Below are 25802 nucleotides of genomic sequence, written 5' to 3'. Positions count from 1 at the left end.
AGGCTTGATCATGGCAGCGTCTATGTGACAGCTGACATGATCAACCCGTAAGTAAAGTGAAAAAAACACAGACACCGAAAAATCCTTTATTTTAAATAAAACCAACAAGCCTCGTTCACCATTTTATTAACCCCTCCCAAACAAAGCTCCGGCGTAATCCACCGCTCCGACATCCACAGCTCCGGCTCCTGCGTCCTGCACTGCTGACATCCAGCCGCGACTGTCACAGACACAGGCTGAATGCAGCAGACAGCAGAGGTAATTACCGGTCATTTCCCACAGCCGGTAATGTGAACTCACTGCCGACCGTGGGAAATGCAGCGATCTGTCATCTATCTATCTATCCCTCTATCTATCTATCTATCTATCTATCTATCCATCTATCTATCTATCTATCTATCCATGTATCTATCTATCTATCCATGTATCTATCTATCCATCTATCTATCTATCTATGTATCTATCTATCTATCCATGTATCTATCTATCTATCCATGTATCTATCTATCCATCTATCTATCTATCCATGTATCTAGCAATCCATGTATCTATCTATCTATCTATCCATGTATCTATCTATCTATCTATCTATCCCTCTATCTATTCTTCTGTCTATCTACTATCAGAATTAAATGTATTTTTTTTTTTTTTCTTCAATGTGCTTTATTGCATTGAATGCAATAAAGCACATCCCAACCCGCACGCGGCAAAACCGCGGCAATACCGCGACAATACCGCGGTAAAGCCGCGGCAAACCGCGGCAAACCGCATGCGGTTTTCGGGTGCGGTGTCCCGCGTTTTTTAACCGCGGGTGCGGTAATCTTTGAGAGGATGCGGAATTTTCTCAAGAAAATTCCATTTCCCAGTGCGCACATAGCCTAAGAAGCTCAGAATTTAATATTCACCTGTTTAAATGGGATTTGTGTTCATTCTCCTGTAATCTACTTTTATTCATGTTCTTTCCCCACCTATCTAACACAGGGAATAATATACACCTGTTTATATGGGATATATGTAGATTCCAATATAATAATAATAATAATAATAATGTATTCATTTATATAGCGCTATTAATTCCACAGCGCTTTACATACATTGGCATATTATCTATATATATTCCATATCTCTGATGTGTAAGAAATGTATTATTCATCTCTATAATTTTGAACCAAGATTTTCATTCTTTTTATTTATTCCTTTTCTTCATTCTTTTCAGTATGTCCCAAAAATGTTTGTCAGGCGGGAAGGTAGAGGCAGAATACGTGCAGCCACTGGCTACAAGCCTCGGGACTGATGAATAGTTCTAAGAGCTCATTCTCCTTTCCTGCATAGATTAGTGAAAAAGGCGACTGTAATCCTCTCCCTCCATGACACAACATGCACTGATAGCGTGTCTGTGACTGACTATGGGCTCATTAATGCCATGAATACAGAATCCCTCAATACCGGCCATGACTGATCACATGACCGTGACATCACCAAAGGTCCTATACCCACTGCGATGAAACCATGCATGTGACTGATCACATGACCGTGACATCGCCAAAGGTCCTTCAGAGTCAGACATAGCAGATCCAGCCGGTCTAGATGTCCATTGTCAGAGAATGAGTGAGTTCTATTTATTGTCTATTGTGTTTGTATATTGTGTTTGTATAAGGTAGTGGAACGTGAATGTAGTGTGGGCCACTCTATATACACACAAACATATATATCTTTATGACTTCTGATTTGTTACTTCTATATCACAGAGAAAATAAAAAGATAAAGCTTTTTTTCTCTCACTTCTCATATAGCAGTAACACAAATCACATTCCCCATCTGTCTCGTTCCCCGTCTGTCTCTGTCTCTTTCACTGTCTCTTTCCTTGTCTCTGTCTCTTTCCCTGTCTGTCTCTGTCTCTTTCCCTGTCCCTGTCTCTGTCTCTTTCCCTGTCTCTGTCTCTTTCCCTGTCTCTTTCCCTATCTCTATCTCTCTGTCTGTCTCTTTACCTGTCTGTCTGTGCCTGTCACTTTCCCTGTCTGCCTCTGTCTGTCTCTTTACTGTCTGTGTCTGTCTGCCACTGTATCTTTGACTGTCTGTCTCTCTCTATCTCTTTCTCTGTCTGTCTGTCTCTTTCCCTGACTGCCTCTTACTCTGTTTGTGCCTATGTCTGTCTGTCTCTTTTTGTCTCTCTCTGTCCGTCTCCCTACCGACATCATATTACCTCACACATAAGCTTTTTATACTAACAATTCCCTTTGTTGCCTATAGCAACCAATCACAGTTCCTATTAATTTCCTGTAGCTCGCAGCTCCATTGACTTTAATGGAGGCTGTTTTTTTGGAGAGTAACTGTTAAGCGTGGGGTTAAATTTTCCTGTCAAAACATAGTATATGATGTTCCCTGAGTCACATAGGGTGCCTGTGCAAAATTTCGTGATTGTAAATGCGACGGTGCGGATTCCTTTAGCGGACATACATACATACATACACACATACATACATTCAGCTTTATATATGATTATATATATATATATATATGATAAAAGATACGTATATACACGCGAGACAGATGAAAGATTATATACTGTGTGTGTATGTATATATTATATATATATATATATATATATATATATATATACATATACACAGTATATATATATATACGAGAGAGGATATATACATATATATATCACGAGAAAGTGGTAAGATTATTTATACTATATATATATATATATATATATATATATATACATATATATATAAAATACACGAGAGAGAACAAAGATTACATATATATCTATACACACACACACGAGAGAAGAAATATATATATAAAGTGAGAGTGAAGGAGATCCATATATATGGTATGTATGTATATATATATATATATATATAACACACATACAGCAGGTGAAATACATATTGATCACGTCACCAATTTTCTAAATATTTGTATTTCTAAAAGTGCTATTGACATAAATTTGAAGAAAACTAGATGTGGGGAAAAGAGCGCACAATAGGGTGATACCCTATGAAAGTAGAGTAGTTGGTGTTTGGTTAACACTCACCTGGAGAGTTGTGACAGATACAACTCCTATGTAGAGCTCCGGCACACTACCTCAATGTAGTCAGACACAAAAGGTTTCTTTGTATATTTAATTTTATTTTTGAAAAAAGGAATTCATGCATATGATGTCCAAAATTTAACGTTTCAACCATATTATAGTCTTCATCAAAAGGACCATCTGTGGTAATTAGGCAAGGTGAGCTGTTACTAGGAGATGCGCTGCGGCGAGTACCAAGGAAAGGTTACTCAAGAGTATAATTAACCATACAATCTGAGAGCTATGGATCATAAATTATATGTAAGACCGCTACATTGGTTCAATCAGTCATATTCTATACTCAGGTATAGCCACCGTTTTATATATACTTGCTCTGTTACTGGGTCTAGTTAAGAGATAGAGGGGGGCAATATTTTGCTCCAGTATCCTATAAAGTATAGCAGAGTAGTGTCCGTGTCCAGGTTAAGCTCGTGCCTGTATATTATAGTGTTGTATTTAGTTGTCCTCTAAGTGATATTCACTGTCTCATATAGGGATACATGCTGCTGTGTATACACATAGGTAAAGGGTTTCTGTTCAGGTTCCTAAGTAGTTAATGGATATCACCTAAAGGGTACCGGACTGTCTGAACCTGTATGGAATGGCAATAGGACCTGCTCCCTCTGTGTGGCGCCACACAGAGGGAGCAGGTCCTATTGCGATACTATTGCGAGGGAGTATTGCGATACTGGAGCAAAATATTGCCCCCCCTCTATCTCTTAACTAGACCCAGTAACAGAGCAAGTATATATAAAACGGTGGCTATACCTGAGTATAGAATATGACTGAGCTGAACCAATGTAGCGGTCTTACATATAATTTATGATCCATAGCTCTAAGATTGTATGGTTAATTATACTCTTGAGTAACCTTTCCTTGGTACTCGCCGCAGCGCATCTCCTAGTAACAGCTCACCTTGCCTAATTACCACAGATGGTCCTTTTGATGAAGACCATAATATGGTTGAAACGTTAAATTTTGGACATCATATGCATGAATTCCTTTTTTCAAAAATAAAATTAAATATAAAAAGAAACCTTTTGTGTCTGACTACATTGAGGTAGTGTGCCGGAGCTCTCCTTTTATTATTCTACGTATTTTTTCCTGAGCACCTATATGGTGAAGCAGGGTCCTCCCCCCCTTTTTTTGTACAACTCCTATGTAGGCATGGAAAAAAATACCTGCTTCCTGTGGCTGGTGGGGTAGTCCTCCAGGCAATATTGGATACAGCAGGATGAAAACACACTAGGTGGGCCGCACTGCTGTAGTGAATGCATTCTTCATTTAAAGACTCCATTTACTACAGCAGAGCAGTCCTCTTAGAGTGTTTTCATCCAGCTGGATCTATTTGACATGAATTTCTCACCAGATGTTGGTAACAACCACTCAATGCACACAAGCAAACAAATAAAACCATTGTTGTCCATAAATTTAGGAATGTGTAATAATGAGAAATGACACAGGGAAAAAGTATTAAACACATGCAGAAAGAGAGGTGCTAAAAGACATGGAAAGTTGTGACACCAGCTGAACTCTACCAGTTATTAGAAGGCAATATTGCTACTTATTGAAAAATATCAGCTGGTTCAACTGATGGCCTATAAAAAGGTGTCTCACTACCAAGGTACTACACAAGAAACATTTCATGATGGGTAAAACCAGTGAGCCGTCTTAAGATCTTCGTAATCTTATTGATGCAAAATCTACTGATGGCATTGGTTACAGAATAATTTCTAAAGTACTGAAGGTTCCAGTGAGCACTGTTGTGGCCATAATTCAGAAGTGTAAAGAACATAATTTCACCATAAAGTGGCCATGACCAGGTGCTCCCCACAAGATTTCAGACAGAGGAGTGAAAAAAATTATCAGAAAAGTTGGCCTAGAGCCAAGGACCACCTGTGGAAAGCTAGAAAAAGACCAATCAACAGGTACAATTGTTTCAATTAAAACAGTAATACACTCAACCTCCATGGCCTGTATGCATGATCACCACACACAAGACTCAATTACTGAACAAAAAGCATGTTCAACCGCATTTAAAGTTTGCGCAACAACTTTTAGACAAGCCTGTGAAATAATTAGAGAATATAGTCTGGTCAGATGAGAACATAATTGATCTCTTTATATGCCATAATACACACCATGTTTGGAGGCCAAAAAGCACAGTATATCACCACAAAAACACCATACCAACAGTGAAGTGTGAAGGTGGGAACATAATGGTGTGGGGATGTTTTGTTGAAGGAAGGATGAATGGCAAACGTATGACATTCTTGATAAAAATCTGCTGGCATCTTCGAAGGGATGGCTATAAGAAATCCTATAATTGACCACATAATCAGAAAAATACCAATGAATTTAAAAAATAAATAGCAGGAATGTAATACAGTTATATTATAATTATCTTTATGGAAACAAGTTAAAATGATGAAATAAAAATAGACAAATTAGTCAGATTTCCCACAAAAAGGACTTTGCCCTTAAATTAGAAAATAAACGGTATTTTTCGTTTTATAAGACGCACCCCAAATTTAGATATAAAAAAAGGTAAAAAAAAAATAAAAATGGGGTCTGTCTTATACTACGGTGTTGTCTTACTGGAGGGGGGCAGCAGTGGTGGTGAAGCGGGATCACAGGAGGCAGAGGTTGTGCTGGCAGCCGCGATGAGTCAGTGGTGTCAGCCGTGGCAGGTCCGTGGTGGCAGCGGCGGTCAGTAGTGGCAGGCATGGCTGCGTCCATGGTGGCAGGCATGGCGGGTCCGTGGCAGCAGCAGCGGCGGGTGAGTGGTGGAGCAGGCCTGTGTAGTGAGTGTCCTAGTGTGTCCGCGGTCCCTGTTCAAATGATGGTGCCTGGAGCGGCGCATGAGCAAATGGAGCTCTCATCCAATGGCTCCATCTGCGCACGCGCTGACTCTCAGCACCATCATTTGAAACTGGGACCACGGACACACTGGGACACCTGCCGCACAGCCACCCGCCGAAACACGCACGCACAGAGTGGCAGCCAGCAGGCCACGTGGCAGCCAGCAGGTACAGAGAGGCATCCGGCACCGACAGGCACCCAGCTGCCCGCATGCAGCCACAGGCACCCGGCCGCCCGAACGCACCCGGTCGCCGCACAGACAGCCCCCTGGTAAGCTATATTTGGATTTTAAAACACACCCCTCATTTTCCTCCCAAATTTTTAGGAGGAAAAGTGCGTCTTATAATCCGAAAAATACGTTATATAGGCGTTCACAATATAACAATTAATCATCCAAATGATGGCAAGAAGTAATAATGTAGTATGCTTGAAAAAAATCACAAGGTGTGGCCTAAAGGACAAAAGGCTGGAAACAAGATAGCTACAAGAAAATTTCTTTGCTATGTCCCATAAATATAATGCTATACCTGAATCGATCCGCATTTCATGTAGGGCTTCTTCTGGGGGGAACTATAGTTGTTTTGAATTTTGGATTGTACCATAAGATAGGTGGTGGATTATTTATATAATACATTTATTTAAAACATCACTCCAGAATTTTTTTTTTTTTGTTTCACCGCTGAAAAGATACTTTTAGTCTAAATCCCCTGCCAATAGTCTTCTACTCACCCTCCAGCGTCTTCATCTGTTTTCAGTGCCCCTGCAGTCAGTCTTCAGAGCCTTCTTCTGGCTCTCATAGATGTGTATTGTTTTGTTTTCAGTGTTTAACAAATGGTTTAAATAATTTTACACTTTGATACATGGTACTTGTTAGACATGACAATACCAAATGTTTATTTTTTAATTTATTTTGAATTGGAAAAGGGGGATTGATTTACACTTTTTATATATTTTCTTTTTCGCTCCTAATTGGGAGACCCAGACAGTGGGTGTATAGCTACTGCCCTCTGGAGGCCGCACAAAGAACTACACTTAAAAGTGTAAGGCCCCTCCCCTTCTGGCTATACACCCTCCCGTAGGAGTACAGATTCCTCAGTTTTAGCTTTGTGCGCAAGGAGGTCAGACACGCACGCATAGCTCCATTGTTTTTAGTCAGCAGCAGCTGCTGACTATGTCGGATGGAAGAAAAGAGGGCCCATACAGGGCTCCCAGCATGCTCCCTTCTCACCCCACTGTATGTCGGAGGTGTTTGTAAGGTTGAGGTACCCATTGCGGGTACGGCGGCAGGAGCCCACATGCTGATTCCTTCCCCATCCCTTTTTACAGGGCTCTGGGTGAAGTGGGATTTACTGGTCTCCAGGCACTGAGACCGTGCTCCATCTACAGCCCCTGGAGAAGATGCTGGATGGAGCGGAGTACATCAGGGACATGGTTCTCAGTCGCCAGGGCATGGACACAGGAGAATGGTCCCTTCACCCGGACGTGTTTCAGCAGATCTGTTGCCGCTGGGGGACGCCGGACGTCGATCTGATGGCGTCACGGCACAACAACAAGGTCCCAGTTTTCATGGCACGGTCTCACGATCACCGAGCACTGGCGGCAGACGCCTTGGTTCAGGATTGGTCGCAATTCCGACTCCCCTATGTGTTCCCACCTCTAGCATTGTTACCCAGAGTTCTCCGGAAAATCAGGTCCGACTGCCATCGAGCCATACTCGTCACTCCAGATTGGCCAAGAAGGTCGTGGTACCCGGATCTGTGGCATCTCACGGTAGGCCAACCGTGGACACTACCAGACCGTCCAGATTTGCTGTCTCAAGGGCCGTTTTTCCATCTGAATTCTGCGGCCCTGAACCTGACTGTGTGGCCATTGAGTCCTGGATCCTAGCGGCCTCAGGTTTATCTCATGAGGTTGTTGCCACAATGAGACAGGCTAGAAAACCATCCTCAGCTAAGATCTATCAGAACAAGGTTCTCATTGCTCTCCAGAAGCCGCCTTTCGAGCCTTTGAAAGAGGTTCCCCTTTCTCGGCTTTCACAAAAGGTAGTTTTTCTTGTGGCGGTCACGTCTCTTCGAAGAGTGTCCGAGCTAGCGGCGTTATCTTGCAAATCTCCCTTCCTGGTGTTTCACCAAGACAAGGTAGTACTGCGTCCAATTCCAGAGTTTTCTCCCAAGGTGGTTTCTTCCTTTCATCTCAATCAGGATATCACTTTGCCATCTTTGTGTCCGCATCCAGTTCACCAATTTGAAAAGGGTTTACATCTGTTGGACCTGGTGAGAGCACTCAGGATTTACATTTCTCGCACGGCGTCCCTACGCCGTTCTGATGCGCTCTTTGTCCTAGTCGCTGGTCAGCATAAGGGATCGCAAGCTTCCAAATCCACCCTGGCGCGGTGGATCAAGGAACCAATTCTTCACACATACCGTTCTGCTGGGCTTCCGATTCCATCTGGACTGAAGGCCCATTCTACCAGAGCCGTGGGTGCGTCCTGGGCATTGCGGCATCAGGCTACGGCTCAGCAAGTGTGCCAGGCGGCTACCTGGTCGAGTCTGCACACGTTTACCAAACACTATCAAGTGCATACCTACGCTTCGGCAGATGCCAGCCTAGGTAGACAGGTCCTTCAGGCGGCGGTGGCCCACCTGTAGGAAGAGGCTGTCTGACAGCCCGTTCATGTGGTATCTTTTTACCCACCCAGGGACTGCTTTTGGACGTCCCACTGTCTGGGTCTCCCAATTAGGAGCGAAAAAGAAGAAGGGAATTTTGTTTACTTACCGTAAATTCCTTTTCTTCTAGCTCCAATTGGGAGACCCAGCACCCGCCCTATTTGTTCTTAGGGTTTCGTTTTTTCGGGTGCACATGTTGTTCATGTTGTTTCTTAAGTTCTCCGATCGTGTTATCGGATTGAATTTGTTTTTGAAACTGTTATTGGCTTTCCTCCTTCTTGCTTTGGTACTAAAACTGAGGAATCTGTACTCCTACGAAAGGGTGTATAGCCAGAAGGGGAGGGGCCTTACACTTTTAAGTGTAGTTCTTTGTGCGGCCTCCAGAGGGCAGTAGCTATACACCCACTGTCTGGGTCTCCCAATTGGAGCTAGAAGAAAAGGAATTTACGGTAAGTAAACAAAATTCCCTTCTTTTAAAACATTTTTTAGGGTTTTTTTTTGTATTTTGGGAGACTTGAACCTGTGATCATTTGATTGATAATACTATATTCTACAATAGCACAGTATTGCAGTATATAGTGAAAATGCGGTTCTCCTATGAAGCTCAGCCTGTAGCTGATCATCAAAGGAGGACAAGAATGGCAGTTAGTGAGGCCTTTAGCAGACTCCCAGCTGCCATGGTAACCCATTGGATCCCCTCAATTGCATTGTATCTGAATACCTCCATCAGTGATTAATATATGGTCAAACTGCAGTGACTGGAGCAGGCTTGTAGGCAGATACTTGTAGGCAGATGATGATTATGTAACAGTCTCAGTTGCTGAGCCACCTTGATACAGTTTTCAGCGACCTATGATGAAAATTTACATCACAGGTTAATGTGCTAGTATAGTATCAGCTGACATTACTGAGAATGGTTGCTAGGTTATCTGCAAAACATCCATGCTATATTTTTAAACAAATAAACTTTTAAATTAAAACTTCTACTAAAATAATCCCCCTTGCTCTAATATGTTTCACCTGCAACAGGCATCTCCAGGGGTTTTCTTGTTACATAAAAATCACACATTTTATTGCAGACAGATAGGGACAAAATACAATTAAAATATAAAAAAATACAGTGAAAAAATAAAGCATTGAAAAATTGACTTGAATGGTGAAAATATGAGCATAGAGCTAAAATATATCACACACCTGCTCATGTATTGGTTTTACTTGTTCCTATTGGAATGTGCACATTGTAGATTCAGACTGAACGCAGCAATTGAGATAGTTTTAGATGAGTAGGACCATAGAGTGAAGGCAAAGCAGCCAACAAAGGCTCAGCACTTCTGGGAACTCCATCAATACTGTGCCGCACAGAAGCAGAGAGGCAAACACCTGTAAATGCGTTTAGTGCATTCTACTCCAGAGCACCCTTGCAAATCGTCAGTCAAAATGTCCAAAATGTCAGTCTTAATGGATCGGGGTCTATGGGTCAGTGTACTGCCTATGTAAAAACAGACCACAGATGATTGAGACTAGTTTGTATGTGCCAATAAGAATCTCATCTCTATCCCATTCCAGGTTCCTGCACTTCTTGGTAGTTGATGTATTCTTTCCAAGACTTTTGGCTGCCTGACCAGTCAACATTGGATAAGGACAGATGCAACATGGAGAACAGTATATTAAATCTTGCCCTGGAGATCATATACCTGCTAACTGGAGAGGTGAGGCCTGCTGTAAAGTGAGTCAACTGACGTAAAAGGTAGAACTCACTGGATAGCACATCAAATCCAAAATATATCACAGAAAAAAGCAACTATATTTACCAACACCAGATCACAACATTCATGGACTGAGGATGCAGCAGGCCTCCATGATAAAATACGACGGCAGTGTAGGAGGTGATCATTTCGCTCCCACTCCTACTAAGCAGTGTTTCCCTTATTGTACAGTGTTGTGGTGTAGAATGTTTATTAGTGCGGCTGCTGACGATATAGCTGAGCCGGAGCAGCACAGCAGTCGGTGCCATCTAGTGGCCAATAGGTTAGTGTTTTATTGAATATCAAGTTTATTGCTAGTGTGTGCTTTAGAGTAATGTATGAGATAATATGTATATGTGTTGGTCCAACGAGCTGTGTCAGATGGGAGGCACAGTTTGGGGAGTCATGTAAGCATATATAGGAGTAACTGGTATTAATAACACTGAATGTTTAGGTTAAGATTTAGTGTAACGTAGGGGCCAAGAGTGTAGGAGGGGGTGTAAGTGGTAGATAGATTGTTAGTGCAGCAGAGACAGGAGCTGGCAGGCTAGAGCCTGATACAGTTGGTAATCTAGGAGATGGAGAGACTGAGGGAGAAGTACAGGATTGGTTAGGCAGACAGGTAGGAAGTGAGTGTTCTGCTTAGTGGTTCCAGGAAAAAAAAGAGAAAAATTGTATGAAAAATACCCTGAATAATAATGAATAAAATGCAAGTGCTTAATAACAGGGTACTTAGTATATACATTTTTGCAAAAAGGTAAGAAACCGTCTCACCTCGTCACGGTGTACCCATCTGGGACGGTCCCTAACCAACTAAAGTTAAAACCATTATACACTGCCTACAAGTAGTATTCAACCCCCTGCAGATTTAGCAGGTTTACACATTCGGAATTAACTTGGCATTGTGACATTTGGACTGTAGATCAGCCTGGAAGTGTGAAATGCACTGCAGCAAAAAAGAATGTTATTTTTTTTTTTTTTTTTTTAAATTGTGAAAAGTTTATTCAGAGGGTCATTTATTATTCAACCCCTCAAACCACCAGAATTCTGTTTCGTTCCCCTAAAGTATTAAGAAGTATTTCAGGCACAAAGAACAATGAGCTTCACATGTTTGGATTAATTATCTCTTTTTCCAGCCTTTTCTGACTAATTAAGACCCTCCCCAAACTTGTGAACAGCACTCATACTTACTCAACATGGGAAAGACAAAGGAGCATTCCAAGGCCATCAGAGACAAGATCGTGGAGGGTCACAAGGCTGGTAAGGGGTACAAAACCTTTTCCAAGGAGTTGGGCCTACCTGTCTCCACTGTTGGGAGCATCATCCGGAAGTGGAAGGCTTATGGAACTACTGTTAGCCTTCCACGGCCTGGACAGCCTTTGAAAGTTTCCACCCGTGCCGAGGCCAGGCTTGTCCGAAGAGTCAAGGCTAACCCAAGGACAACAAGGAAGGAGCTCCGGGAAGATCTCATGGCAGTGGGGACATTGGTTTCAGTCAATACCATAAGTAACGTACTCCACCGCAATGGTCTCCGTTCCAGACGAGCCCGTAAGGTACCTTTACTTTCAAAGCGTCATGTCAAGGCTCGTCTACAGTTTGCTCATGATCACTTGGAGGACTCTGAGACAGACTGGTTCAAGGTTCTCTGGTCTGATGAGACCAAGATCGAGATCTTTGGTGCCAACCACACACGTGACGTTTGGAGACTGGATGGCACTGCATACGACCCCAAGAATACCATTCCTACAGTCAAGCATGGTGGTGGCAGCATCATGCTGTGGGGCTGTTTCTCAGCCAAGGGGCCTGGCCATCTGGTCCGCATCCATGGGAAGATGGATAGCACAGCCTACCTGGAGATTTTGGCCAAGAACCTCTGCTCCTCCATCAAGGATCATAAGATGGGTCGTCATTTCATCTTCCAACAAGACAACGACCCAAAGCACACAGCCAAGAAAACCAAGGCCTGGTTCAAGAGGGAAAAAATCAAGGTGTTGCAGTGGCCTAGTCAGTCTCCTGACCTTAACCCAATTGAAAACTTGTGGAAGGAGCTCAAGATTAAAGTCCACATGAGACACCCAAAGAACCTAGATAACTTGGAGTAGATCTGCATGGAGGAGTGGGCCAAGATAACTCCAGAGACCTGTGCCGGCCTGATCAGGTCTTATAAAAGACGATTATTAGCTGTAATTGCAAACAAGCGTTATTCCACAAAATATTAAACCTAGGGGTTGAATAATAATTGACCCACACTTTTATGTTGAAAATTTATTAAAATTTAACTGAGCAACATAACTTGTTGGTTTGTAAGATTTATGCATCTGTTAATAAATCCTGCTCTTGTTTGAAGTTTGCAGGCTCTAACTTATTTGCATCTTATCAAACCTGCTAAATCTGCAGGGGGTTGAATACTACTTGTAGGCACTGTATATACCTGACTTGTGTCTATCAAACCTCCAATGTGGATGGTAACAAGTGGTCAGCTGGGTCCCAGATTAAATACACAACAAAGTGGGAAGCAATTAGTTGTTTAGCCTCAGTATAAGGAGGGCTGCACCCCCAACTTGCAGTAAAGCAAGATAGCAGACAAAAAACACCAAAAAACTGAGCTGTAACAAAAAAAAACAAAAAACAGTAAACATGCACGTTCCAAGCATGTAAATGGCAGCCTTTAGACAAGAAAAAAACCAAAGAGAAAAATTGTATGAAAAATACCCTGAATAATAATGAATAAAATGGAAGTGCTTAATATCAGGGTACTTAGTGTATACATTTTTGCAAAAAGGTAAGAAGTTGTCCCACCTCGTCACGGTGTACCCATCTGTGACGGTCCCTAACCAACTAAAGTTAAAACCATTATATATACCTGACTTGTGTCTATCAAACCTCCAATGTGGAGCACTTGCATTTTATTCATTATTATTCAGGGTATTTTTCATACAATTTTTCTCTTTGGTTTTTTTCTTGTCTAAAGGCTGCCATTTACATGCTTGGAACGTGCATGTTTACTGTTTTTTGTTTTTTTTTGTTACAGCTCAGTTTTTTGGTGTTAGTGGTTCCAGGAGTACGGACGGGGCATTGTTGCTTGGGCCTGTCTGGGAATCGGTGTAACACTTATGTGGATACACTGGAATCTAATAGAATGGAATATAACGAAACTGAGAAGGGTTGGGTGAATACTCTGTATTTAACAAACAATAAACAGTGTAAAAAGGCAAAGACTAACAGAAGGTAATTACAAATTAAATGTAAGTGCAACTGCACTATTATGTGACTGTTAAGACAGCAAATACAATAATGCGCACAGCAACTGAAACGCTGAAGTCCAGAATTAGATATAGGAGTGCGTACAACAAATATTGTAACCACCGCAACCAGAGGTGAAATATCCAGAGAAATAAATGCAGCAAACAGGTGGTGAAAGTCCAAGGTAATATTTGTAGCAAAACAGGTGGTAAATGTCCGGGGTATGGTTCGCAGCAAACAGGTGGTGAATGTCCAGTTTTATGAGCACAGCAACAAGTGGTGAAATGTCCAGGATATAATCAGCACAGCAGCAGGTAACAAATGTCCAGAATAAAGTGCACAGAAAACAACCCTTTCAGAATACTACCTTGGACAGAACAAAGCCCCGCAAAAGTCCAGCACTCAGCCCGTGATGAATTATTTATTATTATTTATTATTATTATAGTGCCATTAATTCCATGACGCTTTATAAGTGAGAAAGAGTATACATAAAAACTAGTACAACAATCATTAACAGTACAAAACAGACTGGTATAGGAGGAGAGAGGACCCTACCCGCGAGGGCTCACAGTCTACAGGGAATGGGTGATGGTACAATAGGTGAGGACAGAGCTGGTTGTGCAGTGGTGTACTGGACTGAGGGTTATTGTAGGTTGTAGGCTTGTTGGAAGAGGTGGGTCTTCAGGTTATTCTTGAAGCTTTTCACGATAGGACAGAGTCTGATATGCTGGGGTAGAGCATTCCAGAGTATGGGGGAGGCACGGGAGAAATCTTGTATGCGATTGTGGGAAGAGGAGATAAGAGAGGAGTAGAGAGGGAGATCTTGTGAGGATCTGAGGTTGCGTGTAGGTAGGTACCGGGAGACTAGGTCACAGATGTATGGAGGAGACAGGTTGTGGATGGCTTTGTATGTCATGGTTAATGTTTTGAACTGGAGTCTTTGGGCAATGGGAAGCCAGTGAAGGGATTGGCAGAGTGGCGAGGCTGGGGAATAACGAGGGGAGAGGTGGATTAAGCGGGCCGCAGAGTTCCAGATAGATTGAAGGGCTGCAAGAGTGTTGGAAGGGAGGCCAGAGAGCAGGAGGTTACAGTAGTCGAGGCGGTAGATGATGAGGGCATGTACTAATGTTTTTGCAGATTCTTGGTTAAGGAAAGCACATATCCGGGAGATATTTTTGAGTTGTAGTCTGCATGAGGTGAAGAGGGCTTGTATGTGCGGCTTCAAGGATAGAGCAGAGTCGAGGGTTACTCCAAGGCAACGAGCTTTTGAGACTGGGGAGAGTGAGCAGCCCTCAACTTTGATGGATAGGCTTGGTGCAGGAGTTGAATGAGGAGGAGGATAGGCAATGAATTCTGTTTTGTCCATGTTAAGCTTTAGGAATCGCGCAGAGAAGAAGGATGAAATAGCAGACAGACATTGTGGGATTTTGGTTAGTAGAGAGGTAATGTCAGGTCCAGAGAGGTAGATCTGTGTGTCATCGGCATAGACATGATACTGAAAGCCGTGGGACTCTATGAGCTGTCCCAGGCCGAAGGTGTAGATGGAGAACAGGAGGGGTCCAAGAACTGAACCTTGGGGGACACCAACGGATAAAGGGTGGGATGAGGAGGTGGTGTGAGAGTGGGAGACGCTGAAAGTTCAGTCGGTTAGGTATGAGGAGATCCAAGATAGGGCCAAGACCTGGAATGAGACCTGGATAAGAACAGTACTGAGGCTGAACCCAGGAAGGCCAGAGCAAGCCAGCATGACTTAGGAGCCAGTAGCACAAAATACTCAGGCAGGGAATGGACCCCAGACAGGGACCTATAAGCAGGGCGGACAGGAAGTTCAGGGGCCGGATGAGACAACAGACTCCATCTTGGACGAGGCCAAACAGACAACAAATTTCAAGGGGAACCTGGAACCTTACAATCGGGAGGAAACCTCCCTTGTGTCCAGAGCCTAAGTCTCGCCTCGAGGATTGGGCTAGAGAGTGTCCCAGTATCGGTAGGACGTTGGGGAAGAGCGCTGCCGGAGGATCCTTGTGGTCAGGAGCTAGAGAGTCGTTCGGGGACGTGTTTGGGACACGGTTGCTGCAAAGATAAGTAACAGGGAAGAATTACAGAGTAGTCTGAGCTGCTGGAGTGCTAATACCCAGAACAAGGGCTAGAAACGAGAGTGCCCCCAGGAAACAGTGGCAGCAGAACATTAAAGGCCATGTCTGTCCTGATGAACTTGTACCAAGAATAAAGCTATTCCTGTTGATTGTTTCATAAGAAAGACTCTGTGTAACATGTGTGACAATGCTAGGTCTCCGACGGACACTGGCAGCGGGGTGATGGAGGTGACTCTGAAGACTGCAGTAAGTGCTACACACCCCAGCTGGGGCAGACCACAGACACATAGCATTAATGGAGCAGGGGTGTGGAGGACTCTTGGCATGGAAGTCGCCCCCCTCTTCAGCAGCACAGGTGCAAAATGCTCCAAAACAACCACTCACGCATGCACCATTAAAGGATGAGGTGGTTGCCTATTATTATTATTGCACACAGATGAGGCTGTATAGTGCAGTCACACAGATAAGTGTAGTGCATGGTGTCTGGCTTACAGCCTATTATTGGTACCCATTCTATTAAATCACGAGGGCTGCCCAACACTGTATAATTGCACTCCACAAGGACAGGCACACCACCTGCCCCCACTAATGCTGAATGTTTTGTAGGGTGAGACATTGTGAGAAGGTATATAATGACATTTATAAAGGTCTCTCTTTCATACACAGGAGTACACAACACTGAAGACGTCTAGTGAGTGTGTGACCCCCAGCAATCACGGTCATGAGTCAGGAGAAAGGGGAAAATGTCAGAGTCCAAAAATAAAACCTCCGCCTAATTCTCTGATATATGACAGTAACACCGCACAGAAGATCCTAGAACTCACCAACAAGATCAGAGAAGTGCTGACGGCAGAGGTGAGTAGTGCGGGGACATTCCCAGTAATAAGGGAGGGATGTAAAGTATGACAGTAGGATTGTGTGTGGCAGGTTCCCATAAAGTGTCAGGATGTCGCTATCTATTTATCCATGGAGGAGTGGGAATATTTAGACGGACACAAGGATCTGTACAAAGATGTCATGATGGAGGATCACCAGCCCCTCATGTCACCAGGTAGGAAGAGTCTTTCATTGTTTGGTTTTCAGCTTATCCTATTAGAAAATACTGTTTGAGTTAATAGAGGAGGATATCTTATCTATCTTCAGTACTGTCTTGACCAAGGTGGAGAGTGAGTGTCCTGTCCATTATCACATAGACAGTCCATTAATTTCAATATTGAAAATTAACACATACAGCCAGTCTTCCCTCCAGATTTCAGTCGCAAATTCGGGCACTACATGTACTAAAGCAATGTGTATATTTCCTATAGATGCTTCCGGTAAGCCAAAAAGACCAAAGCGATGTCCCAGTCCTATTTATTTTCAGGAATGTTCAGAGGAAAAGCAAATCAATCAGGTAAATAGAATAAATATTTTACCATGTACCAAAAATAACCTCTAGAGGAGACATCTAATTCTGCATTTCATCTGGTTTTATGTATATTAACTTTTAAAGGGGTTGTTAAATGTCTCCCTTGGCTGCAGTATAAAAATAAACCATGCTGTACTCACCTCCCCCAGGTAGTGTCTGCCACTGTTCCTCGTGTCTGGTATTGATTACAGAGCAGACGTCATATTGAAAGCACAGCAGCTCAGTGGCTCTGCCAGTGTACACGAACACTCCCTTTCAGAGTCGCTGAGCTCATTGATTTGCTGCAGCGCTGTCAATGTCAGCAGCGTAGCTAATGCCAGACATCGGGAGCAGCGGCAGACTCACCGGAGCACCCAGGGGAAAGGTGAATACAGTGTGGTTTATTTGTTTTGTTTTGTTTTTTTATAGCAAAGTACAGCTGGGAGGGAATATTAACTAAAAGGGAACAACCCCTTTAGTCAGGAAGACGCATACAATGGCTCAAAACCAGCAACAGACAAAATAGATATTTAATTTGGAGGTTAATGAAACCTACTTATCGTGCTGCATTCAACACTTGTTTTCCACTAAAGCGTACAATTATTTTTTTAACTCTTGAAAAAGGGTAGAGAGCCAACTGATATTAAAGATGAAGTTGTAGAAGAGGAGACATCGTATGTTTCTGGTGATCAGCAATGTAAGGAAGAGCAAAGTCCTACAGACATTAGACTAGGTGAGTAATACCCTGAAAGATTCAACGTGAAACTAATATATATTATCCTTCATGAGGAACCAGAAATAAAGCATGCCTTACTCCAGACCCTTACCTGTCAGTACATACATATTTGTATGCTAGTCACTATATGGATAAGTCTTGAGGCAGTCAAACGTTCTGGGTTCAGGTACCAGGAGATCACGTCAAGATTAAGGGGAAATGCAGAGCTGTAGTCAGGTCGTGGTCCGGAGTCAGAATACCTGGAAGGTAGCGGATCAGAGCAGAGAGACAAGGTAAAAGGATGGTCAAACAAAGTCAATGGTCAGGCAACAAGAGATCAATTCCAAGGGCACAGATACAAAAGGCCAGCTAGCACAACTGAGCAGAAGACTAAAGGCCACTTTACACGCAACGACATCGCTAACGAGATGTCGTTGGGGTTACGGAATTTGTGACGCACATCCGGCCTCGTTAGTGATATCATTGCATGTGAAACGCAGGAACGACCGTTAACGATCAAAAATACTCACCATATTGTTGATCGTTGAACCGTCGTTCCAATCTCAAGTATCGTTGCTGCTTTTGGACGCAGGTTGTTCGTCATTCCTGGGGCAGCACACATCGCTATGTGTGACACCGCAGGAACGAGGAACAACATCGTAACTGCGGCCGCCGGCAATGAGGAAGGAAGGAGGTGGGCGGGATGTTACGGCCGCTCATCTCCGCCCCTCCGCTTCTATTGGGCGGTCGCTTAGTGACGCCGCACAAATCGCCCCCTTAGAAAGGAGGCGGTTCACCGGCCACAGCGACGTTGCTAGGAAGGTAAGTATGTGTGACGGGTGTTAGCGATGTTGTGCGCCACGGGCAGCGATTTGCCCATGACGCACAACCGACGGGTCGGGTGCTTTCACCAGCGACGTCGCTAGCGATGCCGCTGTGTGTAAAGTGGCCTTAAGACTGGCAGTGTTCTGGGACTGACTGTTCAGCTAAATAGCTGGACAATCAAACTGGACACACCAGGAAAACTCAGAACCTCCCAGTTTCAGGTTATATGGCTCAGCTGTCACTGAACACATTAACAGCTCTGAATGCCCCTGCACTAGATTGAACAACTGAGCTGTCAATCAGCATATCGACAGCTCAGCACACCGAAAGTCTATAGTGCCGAAAACAGTCACCAATTGCGCCCAGGACTCACAGAAGGAATAGTGACTAGTGATGAGCAGACTCGCAGATAACCGGGACCGGCAGGTCCATGTTATCTTTTTTTCAAAACCCAATTCCGGTCCACATATAAGTCTATGGGGACCAGAGTCCAGAGATGAAAAATGTTGACAGAAGGGATAGAGTGATAGGAGCACACGCTGCACTTATCGAGGATCTCTCATGGCGCTATGCTGCTTCCAGGTCGCGCATTCACTTCCGGAGTCGATAATTAACCTTCATTGAATATGTACTGCTTTCCCTGCCCACCGGTGCCTTTGATTGGTTGAAATCAGATGCGCCCCCACACTGAGTGTCAGCTGACTGCTTCCAATCACAGGTGCTATGCGTGTCTATATCGTACAGTAAAAATAAATAAAATTAAAAACTTGGTGTAGGGTCCCCCCATATTATTATACCCAGCACAGATAAAGCGTACAGGCTGCAGCCCCCTGCCCTGCACTTATCTTGGCTGCGTATCAAAAAAAGAGGAACCGCATGCGGCCTTTTTTTAAAATTATTTAAATAAATAATTTAAAAAACCAGCGTGCGGTCCCCCTAATTTTGATATCCAGCCAAGATAAAGTCCAACAGCTGGGGGCTGGTATTCTCCGACTGAGGAGGACCATGGCTATTGGCCGCCCCTCCAGCCTAAAAATAGCAACCTGCAGCTGCCCAGGATTGGCGCATCCATTAAATGTGACAAGCCTGGCACTTTACACGGCTTTTCCCAATTGCCCTGGTGTGGTGGCAATCGGGGTAATAAGGAGCTAATGGCAGCCCACAGCAGCCACTAAGTCCTAGATTAGAATGGCAGGTGTCTATGAGATACCCCCCATGACTAATCTGTAGTGAAAGTGAATAAACACAAACACCAAAAAAATTCTCTTTCACCACTTTATTAACCCCAAAACACTCCTGCAGGTCCAACGTAATCCACAAGAGGTCCCACGAGGATTCAGTGTTGCCACATCTAAGTCACAGCGAGCAGCCATAGAGCATGACTGCCCGCTGTGACTGCAGACAGAGACTGAGCCTCGATGAGCGATGACGTCACTCAGGTGATTTGCGGTCACAGGTGGGAACCTCTAGCTATGTGCAAATCACCTGAGTGACATCATCGCTCATCACGGCTCAGTCTCTGTCTACAGTCACACTGGGCAGTCATGCTCTATGGCTGCTCTCTGTGACTGAGATGTAGCAGAGCCAGGATCGTCGTGGGACCTCGTGTGGATTACATTGCACCTGCAGGGGTGTTTTGGTGCTAATATAGTGGTGACAGAGGGTGTTTTTTGTATTTTATTCCAAATAAAGGATTTTTCTTGCTGTTTATGTTTATTTTTTTTTGCTTATAGGATTAGTGATGGGGGTTCTCATAGACCCCTACCCATCACTAATTTTGGGCTTGATGACAGTTGTGCACTGTTATTAATCTCTCATTACCAAGGTAATCGGGAAGAGCCAGGTAAAGCATGTCGCATCTGAAGAATGCAACACAAGGCAAGAAAAGAACGCACAGCTCCTGATAATAATATCACTAGTTTCAGGGGGTGAATACTACTAAAGGATGGCCACAATACCACAAGGATGAGCACAGTACTGCAGGACACAATACTGCAGGGCACAAGGATGAACACAATACTACAATGATGGGCACCTTACTACTGGGCACAATACTACAAGGATGAGCACAATAGTACTGGGCACAATACTACAAGGATGAGCACAATAGTACTGGGCACAATACTACAAGGATGAGCACAATAGTACTGGGCACAATACTACAAGGATGAGCACAATAGTACTGGGCACAATACTACAAGGATGAGCACAATAGTACTGGGCAAAATACCACAAGGATGGGCACAATACTACTGGGCACAGTACTACAAGGATGGGCACAATACTGCAGGGCACAATACTACAAAGATAAGCCAAATACTACAGGACACAATACTGCAGGGCACAATACTACAAGGATGAGCACAATACTACTGGGCACAATACTACAAGGATGGGTACAATACCACAAGGATGAGCACAATACTACAATGATGGGTACAATACTACTGGGCACACTACTACAAGGATGAGCACAATACTACTGGGCACAATATTACAAGGATGAGCACAATACTACAAGGATGGGTACAATACTACTGGGCACACTACTACAAGGATGAGCACAATACTACTGGGCACAATATTACAAGGATGAGCACAATACTACAAGGATGGGTACAATACTACTGGGCACACTACTACAAGGATGAGCACAATACTACTGGGCACATTACTACAAGGATGGGCACAATACTGCAAGGATGAGCAAAATACTGGGCACAATACTACAAGGATGAGAACAATACTACTGGGCACACTGCTACAAGGATGAGCACAATACTACTGGGCACAATATTACAAGGATGAGCACAATACTACAAGGATGGGTACAATACTACTGGGCACACTACTACAAGGATGAGCACAATACTACTGGGCACAATACTACAAGGATGGGCACAATACTGCAAGGATGAGCACAATACTGGGCACAATATTACAAGGATGGGCACAATACTACTGGGCATAATATTACAAGGATGGGCACAATATTACAAGGATGGGCACAATACTACTGGGCACAATACTACAAGGATAGGCATAATACTACTGGGCATAATATTACAAGGATGGGCACAATACTACTGGGCACAATATTACAAGGATGGGCACAATACCACAAGGATGAGCACAATACTACTGGACACAAAATTACAAGAATGAGTACAATACTACTGGGCACAATATTACAAGGATGGGCACAATACTACTGGGCACAGTACTACAAGGATGGGCACAATACTGCAGGGCACAATACTACAAAGATAAGCAAAATACTACAGGACACAATACTGCAGGGCACAATACTACAAGGATGAGCACAATACTACTGGGCACAATACTACAAGGATGGGTACAATACCACAAGGATGAGCAAAATACTACAATGATGGGTACAATACTACTGGGCACACTACTACAAGGATGAGCACAATACTACTGGGCACAATATTACAAGGATGAGCACAATACTACAAGGATGGGTACAATACTACTGGGCACACTACTACAAGGATGAGCACAATACTACTGGGCACAATACTACAAGGATGGGCACAATACTGCAAGGATGAGCACAATACTGGGCACAATACTACAAGGATGAGAACAATACTACTGGGCACACTACTACAAGGATGAGCACAATACTACTGGGCACAATATTACAAGGATGAGCACAATACTACAAGGATGGGTACAATACTACTGGGCACACTACTACAAGGATGAGCACAATACTACAAGGATGGGTACAATACTACTGGGCACACTACTACAAGGATGAGCACAATACTACTGGGCACAATACTACAAGGATGGGCACAATACTGCAAGGATCAGCACAATACTGGGCACAATACTACAAGGATGAGAACAATACTACTGGGCACAATATTACAAGCATGGGCACAATACTACTGGGCACAATATTACAAGGATGGGCACAATACCACAAGGATGAGCACAATACTACTGGACACAAAATTACAAGAATGAGTACAATACTACTGGGCACAATATTACAAGGATGGGCACAATACTACTGGGCATAATATTACAAGGATGAGCACAATACTACTAGGATGGGTACAATACTACTGGGCACACTACTACAAGGATGAGCACAATACTACTGGGCACAATATTACAAGGATGAGCACAATACTACAAGGATGGGTACAATACTACTGGGCACACTACTACAAGGATGAGCACAATACTACTGGGCACAATACTACAAGGATGGGCACAATACTGCAAGGATGAGCACAATACTGGGCACAATACTACAAGGATGAGAACAATACTACTGGGCACACTACTACAAGGATGAGCACAATACTACTGGGCACAATATTACAAGGATGAGCACAATACTACAAGGATGGGTACAATACTACTGGGCACACTACTACAAGGATGAGCACAATACTACAAGGATGGGTACAATACTACTGGGCACACTACTACAAGGATGAGCACAATACTACTGGGCACAATACTACAAGGATGGGCACAATACTGCAAGGATGAGCACAATACTGGGCACAATACTACAAGGATGAGAACAATACTACTGGGCACAATATTACAAGCATGGGCACAATACTACTGGGCACAATATTACAAGGATGGGCACAATACCACAAGGATGAGCACAATACTACTGGACACAAAATTACAAGAATGAGTACAATACTACTGGGCACAATATTACAAGGATGGGCACAATACTACTGGGCATAATATTACAAGGATGAGCACAATACTACTAGGATGGGTACAATACTACTGGGCACACTACTACAAGGATGAGCACAATACTACTGGGCACAATATTACAAGGATGAGCACAATACTACAAGGATGGGTACAATACTACTGGGCACACTACTACAAGGATGAGCACAATACTACTGGGCACAATACTACAAGGATGGGCACAATACTGCAAGGATGAGCACAATACTGGGCACAATACTACAAGGATGGGCACAATACTGCAAGGATAAGCAAAATACTGGGCACAATACTACAAGGATGAGAACAATACTACTGGGCACACTGCTACAAGGATGAGCACAATACTACTGGGCACAATATTACAAGGATGAGCACAATACTACAAGGATGGGTACAATACTACTGGGCACACTACTACAAGGATGAGCACAATACTACTGGGCACAATACTACAAGGATGGGCACAATACTGCAAGGATGAGCACAATACTGGGCACAATACTACAAGGATGAGAACAATACTACTGGGCACAATATTACAAGCATGGGCACAATATTACAAGGATGGGCACAATACCACAAGGATGAGCACAATACTACTGGACACAAAATTACAAGGATGGGCACAATACTACTGGGCATAATATTACAAGGATGAGCACAATACTACAAGGATGGGTACAATACTACTGGGCACACTACTACAAGGATGAGCACAATACTACTGGGCACAATACTACAAGGATGGGCACAATACTGCAAGGATGAGCACAATACTGGGCACAATACTACAAGGATGAGAACAATACTACTGGGCACAATATTACAAGCATGGGCACAATACTACTGGGCACAATATTACAAGGATGGGCACAATACCACAAGGATGAGCACAATACTACTGGACACAAAATTACAAGAATGAGTACAATACTACTGGGCACAATATTACAAGGATGGGCACAATACTACTGGGCATAATATTACAAGGATGAGCACAATACTACTAGGATGGGTACAATACTACTGGGCACACTACTACAAGGATGAGCACAATACTACTGGGCACAATATTACAAGGATGAGCACAATACTACAAGGATGGGTACAATACTACTGGGCACACTACTACAAGGATGAGCACAATACTACTGGGCACAATACTACAAGGATGGGCACAATACTGCAAGGATGAGCACAATACTGGGCACAATACTACAAGGATGGGCACAATACTGCAAGGATAAGCAAAATACTGGGCACAATACTACAAGGATGAGAACAATACTACTGGGCACACTGCTACAAGGATGAGCACAATACTACTGGGCACAATATTACAAGGATGAGCACAATACTACAAGGATGGGTACAATACTACTGGGCACACTACTACAAGGATGAGCACAATACTACTGGGCACAATACTACAAGGATGGGCACAATACTGCAAGGATGAGCACAATACTGGGCACAATACTACAAGGATGAGAACAATACTACTGGGCACAATATTACAAGCATGGGCACAATATTACAAGGATGGGCACAATACCACAAGGATGAGCACAATACTACTGGACACAAAATTACAAGAATGAGTACAATACTACTGGGCACAATATTACAAGGATGAGCACAATACTACTGGGCATAATATTACAAGGATGAGCACAATACTACAAGGATGGGTACAATACTACTGGGCACACTACTACAAGGATGAGCACAATACTACTGGGCACAATATTACAAGGATGAGCACAATACTACAAGGATGGGTACAATACTACTGGGCACACTACTACAAGGATGAGCACAATACTACTGGGCACAATACTACAAGGATGGGCACAATACTGCAAGGATGAGCACAATACTGGGCACAATACTACAAGGATGGGCACAATACTGCAAGGATGAGCACAATACTGGGCACAATATTACAAGGATGGGCACAATACTACTGGGCATAATATTACAAGGATGGGCACAATATTACAAGGATGGGCACAATACTACTGGGCACAATACTACAAGGATAGGCATAATACTACTGGGCATAATATTACAAGGATGGGCACAATACTTTTGGGCACAATATTACAAGGATGGGCACAATACCACAAGGATGAGCACAATACTACTGGACACAAAATTACAAGAATGAGTACAATACTACTGGGCACAATATTACAAGGATGGGCACAATACTACTGGGCACAGTACTACAAGGATGGGCACAATACTGCAGGGCACAATACTACAAAGATAAGCAAAATACTACAGGACACAATACTGCAGGGCACAATACTACAAGGATGAGCACAATACTACTGAGCACAATACTACAATGATGGGTACAATACTACTGGGCACACTACTACAAGGATGAGCACAATACTACTGGGCACAATATTACAAGGATGAG

The 25802-nt window shown here is 43.4% G+C and overlaps 1 protein-coding gene across 2 annotated transcripts in view; it reads left to right on the top strand.

The window, feature by feature from the left end:
• The first annotated feature begins 1537 nt into the window (after positions 1–1537).
• Positions 1538–25802, top strand: part of LOC142311127 (uncharacterized) — a 37993-nt gene continuing 13728 nt past the window's right edge. For both annotated transcript variants that reach the window (XM_075349265.1, XM_075349264.1), the window contains exons 1-6: positions 1538–1608; positions 10180–10322; positions 16365–16553; positions 16626–16749; positions 17006–17091; positions 17710–17818. In XM_075349265.1, coding sequence (XP_075205380.1) covers positions 10203–10322; positions 16365–16553; positions 16626–16749; positions 17006–17091; positions 17710–17818 — 628 coding nt within the window. In that variant the 5' untranslated portion in view covers positions 1538–1608; positions 10180–10202. The remainder of the gene's footprint in view (positions 1609–10179; positions 10323–16364; positions 16554–16625; positions 16750–17005; positions 17092–17709; positions 17819–25802) is intronic.

This window comes from Anomaloglossus baeobatrachus, chromosome 5, assembly GCF_048569485.1.
Source record: "Anomaloglossus baeobatrachus isolate aAnoBae1 chromosome 5, aAnoBae1.hap1, whole genome shotgun sequence".
Taxonomy (NCBI): Eukaryota; Metazoa; Chordata; class Amphibia; order Anura; family Aromobatidae; genus Anomaloglossus; species Anomaloglossus baeobatrachus.
Note: the sequence above shows the minus strand (reverse complement) of the source record. Positions and strands in the feature narration are given on the sequence as shown.